Here is an 18,261-nt window from a genome sequence, read left to right as displayed (position 1 = left end):
CCGTCCTTGGTGTTTCCTGCAGCAGCCTCGCAGCCTGTCTTCCGTGTCCCCTGCAGTATTCTCAGTCCTGCTCCAGTCCTGCTGTCCTACTCCAGTCCTGCCTCCAGTGTTCCTGTTCCATCCTGCTCCAGTCCTGCCTCTGGTGTTCCTGTTCCATCCTGCTCCAGTGCTGCCGTCCTACTCCAGTCCTGCCTCCAGTGTTTTTGTTCCATCCTGCTCCAGTCCTGCCGTCCTACTCCAGTCCAATGAACACCGTAACCCTCTGTCAAACATGGAGGTGGAAACATTATGCTTTGGGAGTGTTTCTCTGCTATGGGCACAGGACTACTTCGCCGCATCAATGGCAGAATGGATGGAGCTATGTACCCTGAAATCCTGAGTGACAATCTCCTACCCTTCGCCAGGGCTTTAAAAATGGGTCGTGGCTGGGTGTTCCAGCAAGACAATGACCCAAAACATACAGCCAAGGCAACAAAGGAGTGGCTGAAAAAGAAGCACATTAAGGTCATGGAGTGGCCCAGCCAGTCTCCAGACCTTAAGCCCATAGAAAACTTATAGAGGGAGTTGAAGCTCCGAGTTGCCAAGTGACAGCCTCAAAATCTTAATGATTTAGAGATGATCTGTAAAGAGGAGTGGACCAAAATTCCTCCTGCATTTGCGCAAACCTCACCATCAGCAACAAAAAATGTCTGACTGCTGTGCTTACCACCAAGTATTAAGTCATATTTGCCAGAGGGATCAAATACATATTTCTCACTGCAAAATGCAGATACATTTATATAATTTATACAATGTGATCTTCTGGATTTTATTTTTGATATTCTCTCAATGATAAAATTAATCTACTCTTAAAATTGTAGACTGTTCATGTCTTTCTCAGGGGGCAAACTCACAAAATCAGCAAGGCATCAAATACTTATTTCCCCCACTGTACTTATGTTCATGTGCCGACTGGTCCCATCCGGTGTCTCACATTTTTTATTGAGAGAAGAAGATAAGAATAGTCTGCACATGAATGCAAGTATGCAAATCGCATATATGCGGTCACATGACCACACACTCGCTTGGGGATCATGACAGAGTGTGCATTGTATACTGTCACAAAGTGGCAGTCTGCAGTCACATAGAGTGACTGCAGACTTTTCATTTCAGGATGTAAGGCCTGTTTCACACTTGCTTTTTTTTGCAGCGCGTTTTTCCCGCAAAAAAACGCATTGAAAAACGCATACAAAAGCATACAACTGCTGCGTTTTTTTCAAGCATTTTTATGAGCATGCATGAAAAAAACGCAGCGTTTTTATGCGTTTTTAGTGCGTTTTTACCGCGTTTGCGTTTTTTTCCAACATTAGGTGGCCCCTCACACTAACCCAAACCATGACTTTACTAACCCTAACCCTGACCCTAACCCTAACCCTAACCCTGACCCTAACCCTAACCCTTAACCAAACCATACTTAACCCTAACCCTGACCCTAACCCTTAACCAAACCATACTTAACCCTAACCCTGACCCTAACCCTTAACCAAACCATACTTAACCCTAACCCAAACCCTAACTAACCTTAACCCTAACCCTAACCCTTAACCAAACCATACTTAACCCTAACCCTGACCCTAACCCTTAACCAAACCATACTTAACCCTAACCCAAACCCTAACTAACCTTAACCCTAACCCTAACCCTAACCCTGACCCTAACCCTAACCCAAACCATACTTAACCCTAACCCTGACCCTAACCCTTAACCAAACCATACTTAACCCTAACCCAAACCCTAACTAACCTTAACCCTAACCCTAACCCTAACCCTGACCCTAACCCTTAACCAAACCATACTTAACCCTAACCCTGACCCTAACCCTAACCCTAACCCTGACCCTAACCCTTAACCAAACCATACTTAACCCTAACCCTAACCCTGACCCTAACCCTTAACCAAACCATACTTAACCCTAACCCAAACCCTAACTAACCTTAACCCTAACCCTAACCCTGACCCTAACCCTAACCCTAACCCAAACCATACTTAACCCTAACCCTGACCCTAACCCTTAACCAAACCATACTTAACCCTAACCCAAACCCTAACTAACCTTAACCCTAACCCTAACCCTGACCCTAACCCTTAACCAAACCATACTTAACCCTAACCCTGACCCTAACCCTGACCCTAACCCTGACCCTAACCCTTAACCAAACCATACTTAACCCTAACCCTAACCCTGACCCTAACCCTTAACCAAACCATACTTAACCCTAACCCTGACCCTAACCCTGACCCTAACCCTAACCCTAACCCTGACCCTAACCCTTAACCAAACCATACTTAACCCTAACCCTGACCCTAACCCTAACCCTGACCCTAACCCTTAACCAAACCATACTTAACCCTAACCCTGACCCTAACCCTAACCCTAAACCCCCTTAACTAACCCTAACTCTAACCCAAACCCCTAAATTCCATGGTTAACAAAAAAAAACGCATGTGCAAAAAAACGCATACATAAGCATGCCAATGCGCACATATGCGCACCCATAGACTTATATTGGGTGTCTTGCTGTAAAAAAACGCATTGCGCGCGCATGCGTTTTTTTGAGGCAAATCGGACGCACAAAAAATGCAACAAGTTGCATTTTGTGCGCCCGAGCGCATACCGCAAAAAAACGCATGCGCGGTAAAACGCGTACAAACGCATGTGTATGCGCACATAAGCGCATCCCATGCAAAGTATAGGAAAAAAAACACATGCGCTATTTAGCGCTAAATTACCGCGAAAAAAAACGCAAATGTGAAACCAGCCTAAAGCACCTTTAAATAGTGCATATTAAATGATATACATTGAACGGATGAAGAGACATGTAACAATAGAGTCTAGGTTATGTATATAGATTTACAGATAGTAATGATTGCATCTATTTATTTGAATCAATGATTGCAGCAACAGACACGTTTACAGCATACAATATCATCTCCTCACCGCACTTGATGCTCTCCATGCGAACTGCCAGACCAGCTTGTGCTGCAGCGATTAATTTCAACGCAATAAAAAACTGAGCTGGACCGAAGAAACCCACATGTTTAGCACCACACAATTCTGTGATCTAAGAGAAAAAAATACAAAGAGGGCATTTCTATCGGTAGGCACACATTTTAAAGGAAAAGGTTACAATTGCACATTTACCGTATATATAGTTTTGAAATCAGGACAAAAAGATGATTCAGAAAAGTACAAAGTCACCTATGATGATTACAAAAAATATTTTTTTTGTAGACCTGTGTTACCAGAGAGCGTTTGATGCTCGTCAGAAGATAGGTGTAATAGATGCGAGTCTCAAGCTAGGTATAAAAGATGCACCTGAGAAAAAAGATGCCAAAGATGCACATAATCTAGAAGATAGGCTCCAACAATTTCAAACGCAGTTCTCGGCTGCTGTATCACAGTTGTAAAAAAAAAAATAATAATTATAATGTGCAACAGCTCTGCACAAAGAACAATTTCAACGTCACTAAATCAAAAGGTTGGATATAGAGGGCTGTACCACGTTTATCAACAGAAAAAAAAATAGTTTAAGGCTGTGTGCCCACGATGCGATTTTTAAGCGTTTTTGCAGCGATTTTCGGAGCGAAAACGTTTAAAAAACTCGTACAGAACGCACCCCATGCATTCCTATGGCATTCCGCACATGCTGTGCTAATGCTGCGCTTTTTTCCGCGGCGGAATCGCATCGCGGAAAAAAACCCAGCATGCTCATTCTTTTTTGCGGAATCGCAATTCTGGGAAGGAGTCCGGTGTTCAGTGTCCGGATTAAAACGCTACGTGGGCACATAGCCTAAAGGGAATCTGTCACCCTATTTTTCGCCTGTCAGCTGCCGGCACCGACATCAGGGGCTTATCCACAGCATTCTGTAATGCTGTAGATAAGCCCCCGATGTAACCTGAAGGATAAGAAAAAAAGAGTTAGATTATACTCACCCGGGGGCGGTCCAGGTCCGGTTCGGGTCCTATGGGACAAGGTACGGCGCCTGCGCACTGCAGTATTCTGCTCTGCCCTCAACAGAGCAGAGCAGTGCACCTGCACAGGAGCCGCAACAGGAAGGAAAGAAGAAGACGTCACCATTAGAAGAAGGATACGCCGGACCGGACCGTGACACCCATCGGACCCGAACTGGACTAGGACCGCCCCTGGGTGAGTATAATCTAACTTGTTTTTCTTATGTTTCTGGTTACATCGGGGACTTATCTACAGCATTACACAATGCTGTAGATAGGCTCCTGATGTCGGTGCCTGCAGCTGATAGGCGAAAAATAGGGTGACAGATTCCCTTTAATGTGCTTGAGGTCTGCAGACAGCTTCACATCAACGCCACAAAATGACAATGTGGGATAAGGCGGACTGTATCACATTCAGCGACAGAAAAGCCTTCCTGTGTATGTGGTTCCAGACCGAGCCTGCGTGCTGGACATTGCCCGGCCTGGATGCCCACAGGCCTGAGAGAGAAGAACCCGGCTAAGGACATGTTGGTATTGTTTTGCCTGCTCTGAAGGACATTTACCTTTTTGTTTTGCTTATTGGGTTATGAAGTAAATAAACCAGCACGGACTTTGTCAAGAAACGCACGTCCAGTTTTCAGCACCTGAGTGAGTACAGACCCCTTACACTGTTTACAAAAGTGCCGTGCCTCTGAGCTCTGCAAATCCTCTCCCCTCATCAAACACATGCCAAACGCTCATGATACACCACTATTATCGTTGCTAAAGTGCTGAAAATAATTTTATATGCAAATATTTTCCCACGCTTTTTACCGAAGGTTACCGATTTTTTCCGGTTTTATAAAAATTTTGCTCGCGTTTCTGATCACGAATCCGAATGTGCCATATTTGCGCCGAATTTATCTTTGGCGATCGTTTTCGGAAAAAATTCGCTTGTCACTACTCAGGAACTAGCAATTGCTGACCTATCTCAATAAGAGACCGGTGGCATCAGCAGCGGTTAGAACTAAGCAATGTACGAGAGAAATACAGCAGCATAGTGCATTGCATGCAGCAGAACACAGTGTACGGTAAGATATACTGTATACAAACATTGGAAATGTGAAATTTAACCTCTAAGGACAGAACAATTTTTAAGTTTTGACATTTTATTTTTCCTTCCTCTTCTTACAATAGTCATAACTTCTTTTATTTTCATACACACAAAGTCATGTGAGGGCTTGTTTTCTCAGGGACTAACTGTACTTTTGAATGACACCTTTCATTTTGATACAGGAAAGATGTATATCTTTTTACCCTGTTAGCAAGTAGATAGAAAAATATTTGGAATTGGGAGTCCTCAGTGGTTAATACCTTTTAATACCTTCAGTTAGCCATTAAAAGGTATCAACCAATGAGGACACCCAATGCCAAATATTTTTTTACCTTCATTTTATCACACCGGTTACTGGAAAATGGGAAACAAAATTACAAGTGAAGTAAAATTGCAAAAAAAACCTGAACTGGTATAATTGCATTCATAAATAATAAAATATGATAAAATTAATTAGATATTAATGTATTAGAATATTTAACTCATACGATTGACCATTGAAATGTCAGAATTACTTTTTTGGGTTATTTTGAAGATCATAATGTCCACTAGATGGTAAATTACAGCTGATGCAATCTAGAAATAATAGTTTTAGCTCTTGGAAAGCAAGGAGGAAGAATTAAAAGCAAAGAGGTTGCTCAAGGGCCTCTTTTGTTGTCTACATAAAAATATAATGATATTTTTGGGACATATCCAAGTCCCCAACTCGGCCAAATCTCCAGTTAGACAGAACACAATTATGCAGATTCTGCAACTTTACATAATATTTACACAGCAAGACAATGTGACCAGCCGCTAATAAAAGTACCAGGTGCAGTCTGATCTTTTGGGATAACCTTTTTATAGCAGCTTCCTTCCTAATGAGTAATATTTATGTTTGTGTTCCTGACAGTGCAACCCACTCCCCATACTGACCTCATACATCACTGAAGACCAAAGCTTTGCCATTGTTTATAATATTATCACAATTGTAAAAGGGAACAATATGCTGTTTTCAGAGTCTGCATGCAGCAGGGAAATAAAGTCCAGATACTAGCGGTAAAGTATTACTAGCGGCTCAGCATTAGGGTATGTGCACACGTAGTTTTTAGGTGCTGCGGATTTCTCCCCGCGGATTTTGTACAATCCGCAGGTAAATTTCAGGTTAAAAGACCTGCGGATTACCTGCGGATTAGGCTGCGGTTTTGCCCTGCGATTTATCACCTCTGCCAGGGGGTCAGAGAAAATACACTTGTATACTCTATATATGTGAATAAGGTATATATATATAGAAGGGGAAAAAAAACTATAAATCCCTATTTAGCCCTAGTAAGGCCCTTCCTAACCGCGGAGGTTGGCACCCTAGTTGTTGACGACATGGCGCCCCGCTCAACGTCGGCGTCCCTAATAACGCCATAGACCAACCTACCTATACAAAAAAGGGCTCAAAAAAACACACTCACACTTAAATACCGAAAAAACTAATATAAAGGGCTATAGTGCTGTATAACTTATCTCGTAGTATAATAACCCTCCAAAAAATTGGAGTCTTATCTCGGAGTAATACCAAGGTACAAAAAAAGCAGCTTACTGACACTTATCTCGTAGTCAAAAGAGCATTCAATGCTGCTAAGGGGCAGACAGATAATTAAATAACCCTCAAAAATGTCTACAATGAAAAACACAGCAATATGATGCATATCAAGCAGGGCCAGAAACTCTGTGGATCCGCAGCAAAATCCGCAGCGTGTGCACATACCCTTAGGCTGTCAGTCAGTGATGGGGGTGGTTACAGCTGCTGCTCTCTACGCACAGAGCTTTGACTGAAAGTGTGCCTTCGCCACCCCTATCACTGAAAGACTGAGCCTGCCGGAAGGAATAAAGTAAATTTCCTTCCAGCAGCGGGGCTCTCAGTGCTGCTGTCACATGGTGTCAGAATGCTATTAACCTGCAGATTAACCCCATATCTACCGGTTACTGGCGTTTTTACATAACAGGTTCTATTTAAAGGGAATCTGTTAGCAGGTTTTTGCTTTCCCTTCTATGGTTTAGTGACAGATACCAGTGATGTATCACTTACTGAGCTGCATGCGGTCATTTTGATAAAACCATTGTTTTATCTGCTGCAGTTCTTGTAGTTACTGTTCAAACCAGAAGTTTACATACACTATATGAAAAGACACATATGCATGTTTTTCTTAATATCTGACATGAAATCAGAATAAACCTTTCCCGTTTTAGGTCAATTAGGATTACCATAATTATTATTTGCCAAATGCCAGAATAATGAGAGAAAGAATGTTTTAAGGCATTTTTATTATTTACTGCAGTCAAAAGTTTACATACACTAAGATTACTATGCCTTTAAACAATTCTGGACTGCCCATATGATGATGTCATGTGTTTGGAAGCTTCTGATAACTTTTTTGACAAAGTCTGAGATAATTATAGGCACACCTGTGGATGTATTTTAATACACACCTGAAACACACTGCACTGGGGTCATCATACTGTATGTAGGAGACTTTGGGACTGAATATATGGAGCTGTTCCGACATGATTCTGTGTATAAAGGCCACTGCTGCAACCCACCAACCTAATGTCTCCTTCCCCACCATCCTGTAGAATGTAAACCCGAAAGAGTAGGGTCCTCTCCCCTCGGTATCATCAGTGCAAAAAAGACTAAAATGTAATTATTAAATACTTTTTATTTAATGAAAAATAACATAATATTGAATATTAAAAATATATATTTAATTAATGATAAACAGCTGAATTATGAGCACATGGTTGAGAAACCCAATAATAATGAATATTTAAAACTACACGCCCCCCGGAAGAAGGCAAACGCCGAAATGCGCGTCAGGATCAGAGCACACTTTAGGCTGGTTTCACATTTGCGTTTTTTAGCGCTGGAAAAAAACGCATACGTGCGCATGCGTTTTTTCCCCTATATTTAACATGGGTGCGCATACCTGCGCGCTGGCATGCGCACGTATGCGATTTTCATGCGCTGCGTTTTTTTGGGGTGTGCGTTGGTATTTTCCAGACGCAGCATGTTGCATTTTTTGGCCCTGCAAAAAAGCGCATGCGCACATATGCGCACGTTTTGCGCTAAAAATGGCCATTATAGCCTATGGGTGCGCATATGTGCGCATTGGCATGCTTATGTATGCGTTTTTTTGCACATGCGTTTTTTTTTGTTAACCATGGAATTTAGGGGTTTGGGTTAGAGTTAGGGTTAGTTAAAGGGGTTTAGGGTTAGGGTTAGGGTCAGGGTCAGGGTTAGGGTTGGGGTTAGGGTCAGGGTTAGGGTTAAGTATGGTTTGGTTAAGGGTTAGGGTCAGGGTCAGGGTTAGGGTCAGGGTTAGGGTTAAGTATGGTTTGGTTAAGGGTTAGGGTCAGGGTTAGGGTTAGGGTTAGAATTAGGGTCAGGGTTAGGGTTAAGTATGGTTTGGTTAAGGGTTAGGGTCAGGGTTAGGGTTAGGGTTAAGTATGGTTTGGTTAAGGGTTAGGGTCAGGGTTAGGGTTAGGGTTAGAATTAGGGTCAGGGTTAGGGTTAAGTATGGTTTGGTTAAGGGTTAGGGTCAGGGTTAGGGTTAGGGTTAGGGTTAGTTAGGGTTTAGGGTTTGGGTTAGGGTTAAGTATGGTTTGGTTAAGGGTTAGGGTCAGGGTCAGGGTTAGGGTTAGGGTTAGGGTCAGGGTCAGGGTTAGGGTTAGGGTCAGGGTTAGGGTTAGGGTCAGGGTCAGGGTTAGTTAGGGTTTAGGGTTTGGGTTAGGGTTAAGTATGGTTTGGTTAAGGGTTAGGGTCAGGGTTAGGGTTAGGGTTAGGGTCAGGGTTAGGGTTAGTAAAGTCATGGTTTGGGTTAGTGTGAGGGGCCACCTAATGTTGGAAAAAAACGCAAACGCGGTAAAAACGCACTAAAAACGCATACAAACGCATAAAAACGCATAAAAACGCTGCGTTTTTTTCATGCATGCTCATAAAATTGCTTGAAAAAAACGCAGCAGTTGTATGCTTTTGTATGCGTTTTTTCAATGCGTTTTTTTGCGGGAAAAACGCGCTGCAAAAAAAAGCAAGTGTGAAACTAGCCTTACTCTCTTGGTATGTGAACCCTTGATTTGTTACATATATAATTTTTTGAACTACCTGTTCTTTTTAGCACTGAGGCACCTTAATGCTTTTGTAGCGCTACAGCGCTTCATTTTGCTTGGGATTAACCCTTTGGACAGATAGCACCTTTGAATAATTTCATTGTAGCACTTGGCACTATTTTGTCTTAATAGTGCCACACACGATATGCAGTATTTGCACAATTTTGTGTTTTATATATATTCTTTTTTGTTCTTGGCACTGCAGCACTTTTTCATATGTTTTTAGCACTTTATTATCATGTTTAAATTTTGCACTTTTTGTGATAATATATCATTTATTTATTCATATTGTATGAATTATTTATTGAGCTATTTTAATTAATTCATAGCACTGTTTTATTTTTGCACATTGTGTGGTAATATACACTATATACATATATTTTTTATACATACAGTACTTGTTTACATAAATATTTTTACATTTACTTTCTGTGTTGTCCATATGGATTTATCCTTTTGTATAGATAATCTAATATTTTAACATCTAACATGTGATATTTATTAAATTAATTTTGTTAGTTTTAAATATTCATTATTATTGGGTTTCTCAATCATGTGCTCATAATCCAGCTGTTTATTTTTTTAATATTCAATATTTATCAATTATATGTTATTTTTCATTAAATAAAAAGTACAGTATTTAATAATTACATTTTAGTCTTTTTTGCACTGATTTTTAGGAGGATTTGTTATATTTTATGTGCATGACTCATTTGTGTATGCAATTGGTATCAGTTCTGTCATTGTTAGTTTGTTTACTGTAAGTGATATTTGTAATTTGTATGTAATCCCTTCTCATGTACAGCACCATGGAATCAATGGTGCTATATAAATAAATAATAATAATAATAAAGGCTATGAGGCCAATATACTGTATATAGAGGAGCTGTGAGACCATCAGAATAAATGTAGGGCCTGTAGGGCCATCATACTGTGTATAGAGATGTTGTCATGGACTAACTTAAGTTGTAATAGTGATATTGCAACCATTAGGGCAGCACTAGCAGGTATCACAGTCAGGAAATAGCCAGAGGTCGGTACAAGGAGCAGCAGTATAGTTGGGAGGATAAGCAGGTATTGTAGTCAGGAAATAAAGAGAGGATGGTACACGGAAAAGCAGTATAGTTGGGAGGATAAGCAGATAACGTAGTCAGGAAATAGCCAGAGGTCGGTACACAGTAGCAACAGTAGAATCTTGATAATAAGCAGCAGGTGGAAAGAAGCTAGACTAAAGGCTGGGAGCTCAATAATCTTGCAAGGTAGGATGTGCAGTGTCAGGTTTAAGTAGGGTGCTCAATCAGGAGATCACAGGGTTGAGCTAATCAGGAACTCAGGGTAGAGACAATCAGGAACAACACGTGCTAGTATCTAGTTCAGCAAGGAACTGTCCAGCGAGCTGAAGAGCTCAGAGGGAAGAGCTGCCACCTGGTGCACAAGAGCTGCTGGGTTTGAGTCCTGACAGATGCTATGGGGCCATTATACTGTATATAGGGGAGCTGTGGGGCCATTAAAGGGAATCTGTCACCTAATTTTTCATATATAAGATGCGGCCACCACCATCAGGGGCTTATCTACTGCATTCTGTAATGCTGTAGATAAGCCCCCGATGCAACCTGAAAGATAAGAAAAATGATTTATATTATACTCACCGGGAGGCAGTCCGGGTCCGGTCTGGGTCCGATGGGTGTCGCGTTCTGTGTCAGGTGCCTCCCATCTAGTAGCGATGACGTCCTCTTCTTTGTTTCCCATCGCGGCTCCGGCGCAGACGCACTGCTCTGCCCCGTTCAGGGCAGAGCAGAGTACTGCAGTGCGCAGGCGCCGGACCTCTCTGACCTTTCCCGGCGCCTGAAAACTGCAGTACTCTGCTCTGCCCTGAACGGGGCAGAGCAGTGCGTCTGCGCCGGAGCCGCGATGGGAAGCAAAGAAGAGGACGTCATCGCTAGAAGATGGGAGGCGCCAGACCCAGCCCGCGACACCCATCGGACCCGGACCGCCCCCCCCAGTGTGTATAATATAACTCGGTTTTCTTCTCTTTAAGGTTAAATCGGGGGCTTATCTACATAGCACTGGTAGCAGTGGCCGCATCTTATAGTCGAAAAATTAGGTGACAAATTCCCTTTAAACTGTATATAGTAGCTGTGGGGGCCATCAAACTGTATAAAGCGGCACTATGTGGGTGGGTGGGGTTTTGCAACTTGTTACAGTCATTGTATACAAGCCATGGCAAGCCATATACCTGCATGATACCTCCATGTAACAGCTACATCGTATTTTTATTACAAAAACAAATATTAATGACAAGCCTGGCTCCATGGTATTAATATAAATTTAAATTGCTGCCAAGGAAGCAGGGCGAAACGTGCACGTCGGGGTCGGGTGACAAGGCTCCTGTTCAATGTGTTGCATGCTGCTGTGATCCAGGTAATGTGTACATGTGGATTATCTACCTTTGTTTGAGCGTCTTTGTGCCAGTTACTTCGCTGAGTGTATTGGATCCTGCCTTTAACCCTTACCAGTAAGATTCTAGTTGGTGTATCTCTGAGTGTTGTGAGTTGAGATGCAGTGGGTTCATGGCACCTAGTTCCCTGTTGTAAATCCCTGAGCGGCATTATTGGCTTTGTGTATTCACAGGTAAATGCGGGGGATTGGTTTCCACAGGGATTATTATAGTTAATATACTTAACATTTATTGCTCTACAAACAGATTGTATCATGTCTCATACCATGCTGCAATTTAAATTTATATTAACACCATGGAGCCAGGCTTGTCATTAATATTTGTTTCTGTACCTTGTAACATAATTATGCAAATATTTTTTAATAATTTATTAATAAACTTTGATATTTAAAGATTAATGCTCATGTTTTGGTTGGGGCTTGATTGTAAGCCTCAGTTGGTGTACATCTTTGGATTGGTGAGCTTATAGTTTTGTGTATTTGGCAAATTTAAGGTGATCGTATTTTTATTTTTATTACACATGGCATATGTGACCTGTTAGGAAACAGTAGTATATAATACTGATAGCATAATCTTCTATTAATTCTATTAGTAAGGATGGCAGTGACTAAAGGTATGCCATCTGGAGTGAGCTCAAGTTTGGCATTAGAAATTCACCTCAACAAATTCCACTTCAGAAAAAAAGAAAATTGATTTTCTACAAGCATCGTGAAAAGGATTAGATACAGAAATTAGGCCACTAAGAGATTTACATTCCAGCTGTACTCAGGAAGGAGCACAAGGATCAGGATAAGGAAAAACTTATCAGTGCTCAAATTAACCTGATGGTCTTTCACTAATTCCAACAGAATGTAACAGCCTTAAGGGGGCTTTACACATAGCGATATCGCTAGCAATATCACTAAAGCGTCACCAATTTTGTGACTATGGCTATGTGTGATACTTACCTCCGACCGGCTCCCCCTCTGGCTATCGCTGATCGCGCAAGATCGTCCACGTCGATTTCTCGTCAGCCGCTTCCTGCTGGGCTTCCTGCTGGTGCCGACAAGCGAGACATGGACGCGGACGGGAGGACTTCATCATTGCCGCGTCTGAAAGGTAAGTAACAGCCACTGCTATGTCGCTGGTGAGATCTGCCTGTTTGGCAGCTCACTAGCGACCATTTAGCGATGCGCCAGCGATCCTGACCGGGTCGTATCGTTGTCGGGATCACTGGTGCATCTCTAAATGTAAAGGGGGCTTTAGTTACATGAACAGTATCAGATGGTCACAGTACAATAGCAACTTTTTAAAAAGAATTCCAAAAAATATTTACTTACAGATGTCCTATGCCCAAATTCTAACCCTAATCTCCCACAAGGACAACTATTTTGCTTCCATAATAGTTTTGCAGTAACGAGACACGAAGACGCCCAATGATTAGTGCCTAGCAGAGAGCCCTTTAAAAAGTGTCTGTGATTGGTTATTTAACATTCTGACTGCCAATCAGTAAGTTGAAATAAAAATAAGAAAATATCATCGCTCGTTTAAGTGCTAATTTCCTCTGCAGAATTTAGCCATATATGTAATGCATGGATAAGCTGGCATCTGCAAACAAGGGGCCTTTCTTTGTAGCAGGACTTTGCTCTAGTCTAGCTAAAAAGAGGGGTTGTCCTATATAAACCCTTTAAAACTTGAATTACCATCCAGCGAGAAAATGTCACTATGGGTTAGTCTATTGGGAATCTGCTCACACTACACAATCTCTGGAAGAAGCCAAAAAAACACATAGTGGTCGTAAAAGCTGAACATTGGCAACCCATTACTATATTCTAAAAAATATGCCTGTGAGACTAATATTCCTTTACAAAGTTGCAGCTTATCTCTATAACTTGGCATGCTTATCTCTATGCCAAAGCTTTTAAAGTGCATTTTTCATTACAAAAATCCTAATTAGATTGATATCATTACTTATTATTTTTTTATTTATTTATTTTTTTAATCCTCTTTATTAAAAATGAACATAAGGGATTGAGATGGGACCTGGTCCCCTAGTATTTTATTACTTACTGTTCCATCAACATCATGAACATATGGATGACCCTATGATATGCTAATGCACTGCTACATGTATATAGTATCTGCTTGCACAACTAATAACTATCCAATTATATTCTTCTCTTTTTTTCTGAGAAAGTGATTAACAGGGTCAAGGTAGCTACAGAGAATCTTAAAGCATCACTCCAGGGTTTTTGTTTTCTGCAGCGTTTGGACAAACGGCACACCTCAGAAGGGAAGGAGCACATTTGAATTTTGGAACACAAATTTGTCTGAAATAGATTGTGAGCTCCATGTCGCATTTACAAAGTCCCTAAGGTGTATAAATAGTCCAATCCCCAAAAAGCGACCCCATTTTGGAAACTAGACCCCTAAGAATTTTATAATTTTATCTAGGGGTATAGTGAGTATTTTGAACCCACAGGTCCTACATATAATTTGATAACATTATGTCATCTTGCTAAAAATTTGAATTTTTTTCATGAGAATGTTGCTTTTCGCAAAACTTTTCACTTTTGCAAGAGGAAACAAGTAGAATTGGATCCCAAAGTTTGTTTCCCACTTTCTTCTGAGCGTGGCAATTTCCCACATGTAGCCAAAAAGTACTGTTTTGACACACGGCAGGGGCTTGTAAGGGACATTATTGTTTGGAATGTAAATTTGTCTGAAATAGATTGCAGACACCATGTCTCATTTGCAGAGCCCCTACAAATGAGACAGCAGAAACCTCCATTTCCATTTTGGAAACTAGACCCATCAAAGAATTCATCTATGGCTGTGTTAAGCATGTTGAACCCATAGATGCTTCACAGGACTTTTTAAAATGTACATGTGTAAACTAAAATTATTTTTTTTTCTTCTAAAATATTGTCTTAGCCACAAATTCATAATTTTAACAATGGATGATAAGAGCAATCGGACCCCATAATTTATTACAAAATTACACCATGTGTGGTCAAAAAATGCTGTTTGGTCACAAGGCAAGAGCGTTATTTGATTTTTGGGGCGTAAATTTGTTTGGAATAGACGGTGAAGGCTATGTTGCTTTTGCAGAGACCCTCTCTCCTAGACTGGAAACTAGACCTCTCAAGGAATTCATCTAGTGGTGTACTGAGCATTTATAGCTTACAGGTGATTCCTGAATCTTTATAACATTTAGATGTATTTTGTGTGGGATAATTTAGGGTTTTTATTGGTAACATTCTTGGGTTCATAACATTTTTTTATTACATTCAGTAGCATTCTTTTTTTCTACGCTGAGCACTGATGGCGGGGTTTCCATGTAAATACTATAAAAATGAGATTCAGAAGATAATTTCAATGGAACCACTAACTATAATGAGGCAAATTGAGACAATTTGGACTCAGTTTGGCATCTGATCTGGTGGTATGCATCTTTTTAGGCATGCACAGAACTGTGGTCGTCCACTCTTGTGTGCTAAAAAGATAGCTAAAACAATGTAACACCATCAGAACAGAGTTCAGACAATGTCCAAATTGACTCCATCTGCCTGACTGTAGTAAATGATTCTGTAGAGTTTTGTCTGAAACACAGTTTTTTAAATTTACACATAAACCCTGAAGTAAGTTCTCAGTCGAGATCGCAGGATAAATGTGAACTGAGCCTTATTTGTTTTTTTGGGAGGCAGAATGAACAAATAGACAGCAGTACAAGAATAGATCTCATTTTTACTTTTGCACGGTTCACCGGTACAAGTAATAAGGCTGCTTTATTCTCCCAGTCGGTGCCAGTACGATGATACCAGATTAATACACGGTAGGCATTTTTTTAATGTTTTGCTACTATCATACACTAAAAATATACTTTTATGAAAAAATTATTATTTTCTCGCTATATTCTAAGAACTGCAACTTTTAATTTTTTGGCGAACAGAGCTGTTTGAGGGCTTATTTTTGCATGATGAGTTGATGATTTTTTTGGTACCATTTAGGGGCATATGACATTTCTCAATTTCTTTTTATTTACATTTTTGAGACAGATTGAATAAACAACAGCAATTTGGTTAATGTTTATGTTTTCTTTATTGCGGGGTTTGCTGTGTGGTAAAAGTGATAAGACCAATTTGTTCCTGGGGTCAGTACCATTACATCGATATCAGATTTGTATTATTTTTTTATGCTTTGCTACTTTTACAGACTGAAAACAATATTTTACAAAAATATGTAGCTATAAGTTTTTTATTTTTTGGCTGACAGAAGCATATTAGGGCTTGATTTTTGATCCGCAATTTGCCATTTTCATTTATATCATAGTTTTTTTTTTTACACGTGCCTTTTTGATCGCTTTTAATAAAAAAAAATTGTGTCAGTATGATGAAAAAAACAAAATCTTTGGTGTGTTGTTATTTTTTTTATGGAGTTCAACCCCACAGCATGATGCTGCCATCACCATGTTTTACCATGGGAATGGTGTTTTTAGGGTGATGAGCTGTATCGGTTTGGCGTCAGAAATAGCGTTTACTTTGGTGGTCAAAAAGTTATTTTGGTCTCAACTGACCAAAGCACTTTCCTCCATACATTTGGGGACTCTCCCACATCTTTTGGCAAACTGAAAATGAGCTTTACAATTTCTGTGTGTAAGTAAAGGCTTTTTTCTTCCCACTCTTCCATAAAGGCCACACCTCTATGAAGTGTACGGCTTTATGCAGTAGTAAGGACATATACTCCAGTCTCTTTTTGGGAGCTCTGGAGCTCTTTTGGGGTTACCTTTGGTCTCTGTAATGCCTCTTTGATTAATGCAATCCTTGCCTGGGCTAAGAGTTTTTGGTGGACGGCTGCCCTCTCTTGGCAGGTTTGTTGTGGTACCATGTTCTTTCCATTTGATGATAATGGATTTGATGGTGCTCCAGATGATCATCAGAGATTGGGATTTTTTTTATAACCTAACCCTGACTTGTAATTCTCAACAACTTTGTCCCTGACTTGTTTGGAGATCCCCTTGGTCTTCATTGTGTTGTTTGGTTAGTGGTGCCTCTTGCTTATTGGTGTTGCAGCCTCTGTGGCCTTTCAGACTATGTGACACTTCTGACAGACCATGTAACACTTAGATTGCCCATAGCTGGATTTACTTTCAATAAGCATGTGACTTATGAAGGTAATTGCTTGTACGAGTAATTTTTAGGGGTTTCATAGCAAAATACATATGCACAAGCCAATTTTTAGTTATTTGATCCCATACACTTAATTTATGTCTATATATTTCTCACTTCACCAACTTAGACTATTTAGTACTGATGCATCACACACAAATCGGATTACAAAAATATTTAAACCCAATTTGCAACGTAATAAAATAGGTAAAAAGTGGTGAATATTTTTGCGAGCCACTGTATAGCTGGTCTAACAGGCCACCGTACCCTGGGGTCATCAGATGACCTCAGGGTACCATGGCAACGATGGGCACCCGCGATTACAATCGCGGGTGGTTGATCCTATCAAAGGGAGTCTTTAAACCCCCTTTTAACCACTTAGATGCCACTATAACAGTTTACAGCTGTATTTAAGGGGTTAGTCTGTCCCAATCAGCTCCAAAACAGGCCAAATCTGACACCACACGTTCAAGCAAAAAAGGAAGCACACTGTAGCGCCAAACCATGCAAACATGAAAAATGAATAATAAATTGCATTACTGCATTAGAAGTATGAAAAATTGAGAAAGTTTAGCGCATAAAATGGCCAAGTTATGTGTACCTGGAAGCCACGATAAGGCATTTCTCGTTTTCCAGGTCCCTATTCTATGCCAATCCTCACTAAGACTGTAGTCTCCATCTGAATGGGAGCCTATGAAAAATCCTGTTAGGACTGAAGTCTATATCTCTGTGGAGGGGAAATGGCCCTGGTTTGATTAAAAATGCCTGCAGCTAACAGGTGGAGTGCTTAGTCAGAAGGTAAATGAATACAAATGAAGGTAAATGAGGATTGGTATAGAATAGGGACCTGGAAAACGAGAAATGCCATAACGTGGCTTCCAGGTGCACATACAGTAACTTGGCCATTTTATGTGCTAAACTTTCTCAATTTTTCATACTTCTAATGCAGTAATGCAATTCATTATTCATTTTTCATGTTTGCATGGTTTGACACTACAGTGTGCTTCCTTTTTTGCTTGAATGTATATGAGTTGGTGACTCTAGGTTAAGCACCTGTTCACACTATGCTTATGCTTGGATGTGACGGTCAGTTTTTGAAATTTGTATTCATTTACCTTCTGACTGAGCACTCCACCTGTTAGCTGTGGGCGTTTTTAATCAAACCAGGGCCATTTCCCCTTCCCAGAGATATAGACTTCAGTCCTAACAGAGGATTTTTCAAAGGCCATTTTAATGCAGTTCGTCAGGCGTTAAAGAGTTAAATATTAATCACTCATGTATACTTTATAACAGTTCTGAACTTGCCATTAAAATACTAGAAACGAAAGAGTGGGGCAGCATACTGCAAACGCTAAGCTATATGCAAATATTGGAAATGTGACATTTAGGGCTCATACCCATATGCGAGAAATACGGATGAGTGCAATCCGATAAAAAA

General features: G+C 40.6%; 1 protein-coding gene across 6 annotated transcripts in view; it reads right to left on the bottom strand.

Moving 5' to 3' along the window:
• The window catches only part of REPS2 (RALBP1 associated Eps domain containing 2), a 301,690-nt gene that overhangs the window by 242,735 nt on the left and 40,694 nt on the right, over window positions 1-18,261 (bottom strand). For all 6 annotated transcript variants that reach the window (XM_073574130.1, XM_073574114.1, XM_073574109.1 and 3 more), the window contains exon 2: window positions 2,978-3,101. In XM_073574130.1, coding sequence (XP_073430231.1) covers window positions 2,978-3,101 — 124 coding nt within the window. The remainder of the gene's footprint in view (window positions 1-2,977; window positions 3,102-18,261) is intronic.

This window comes from Dendrobates tinctorius, unplaced genomic scaffold, assembly GCF_039654945.1.
Source record: "Dendrobates tinctorius isolate UK_male_01 unplaced genomic scaffold, ASM3965494v1 ptg000007l, whole genome shotgun sequence".
Taxonomy (NCBI): Eukaryota; Metazoa; Chordata; class Amphibia; order Anura; family Dendrobatidae; genus Dendrobates; species Dendrobates tinctorius.
Note: the sequence above shows the minus strand (reverse complement) of the source record. Positions and strands in the feature narration are given on the sequence as shown.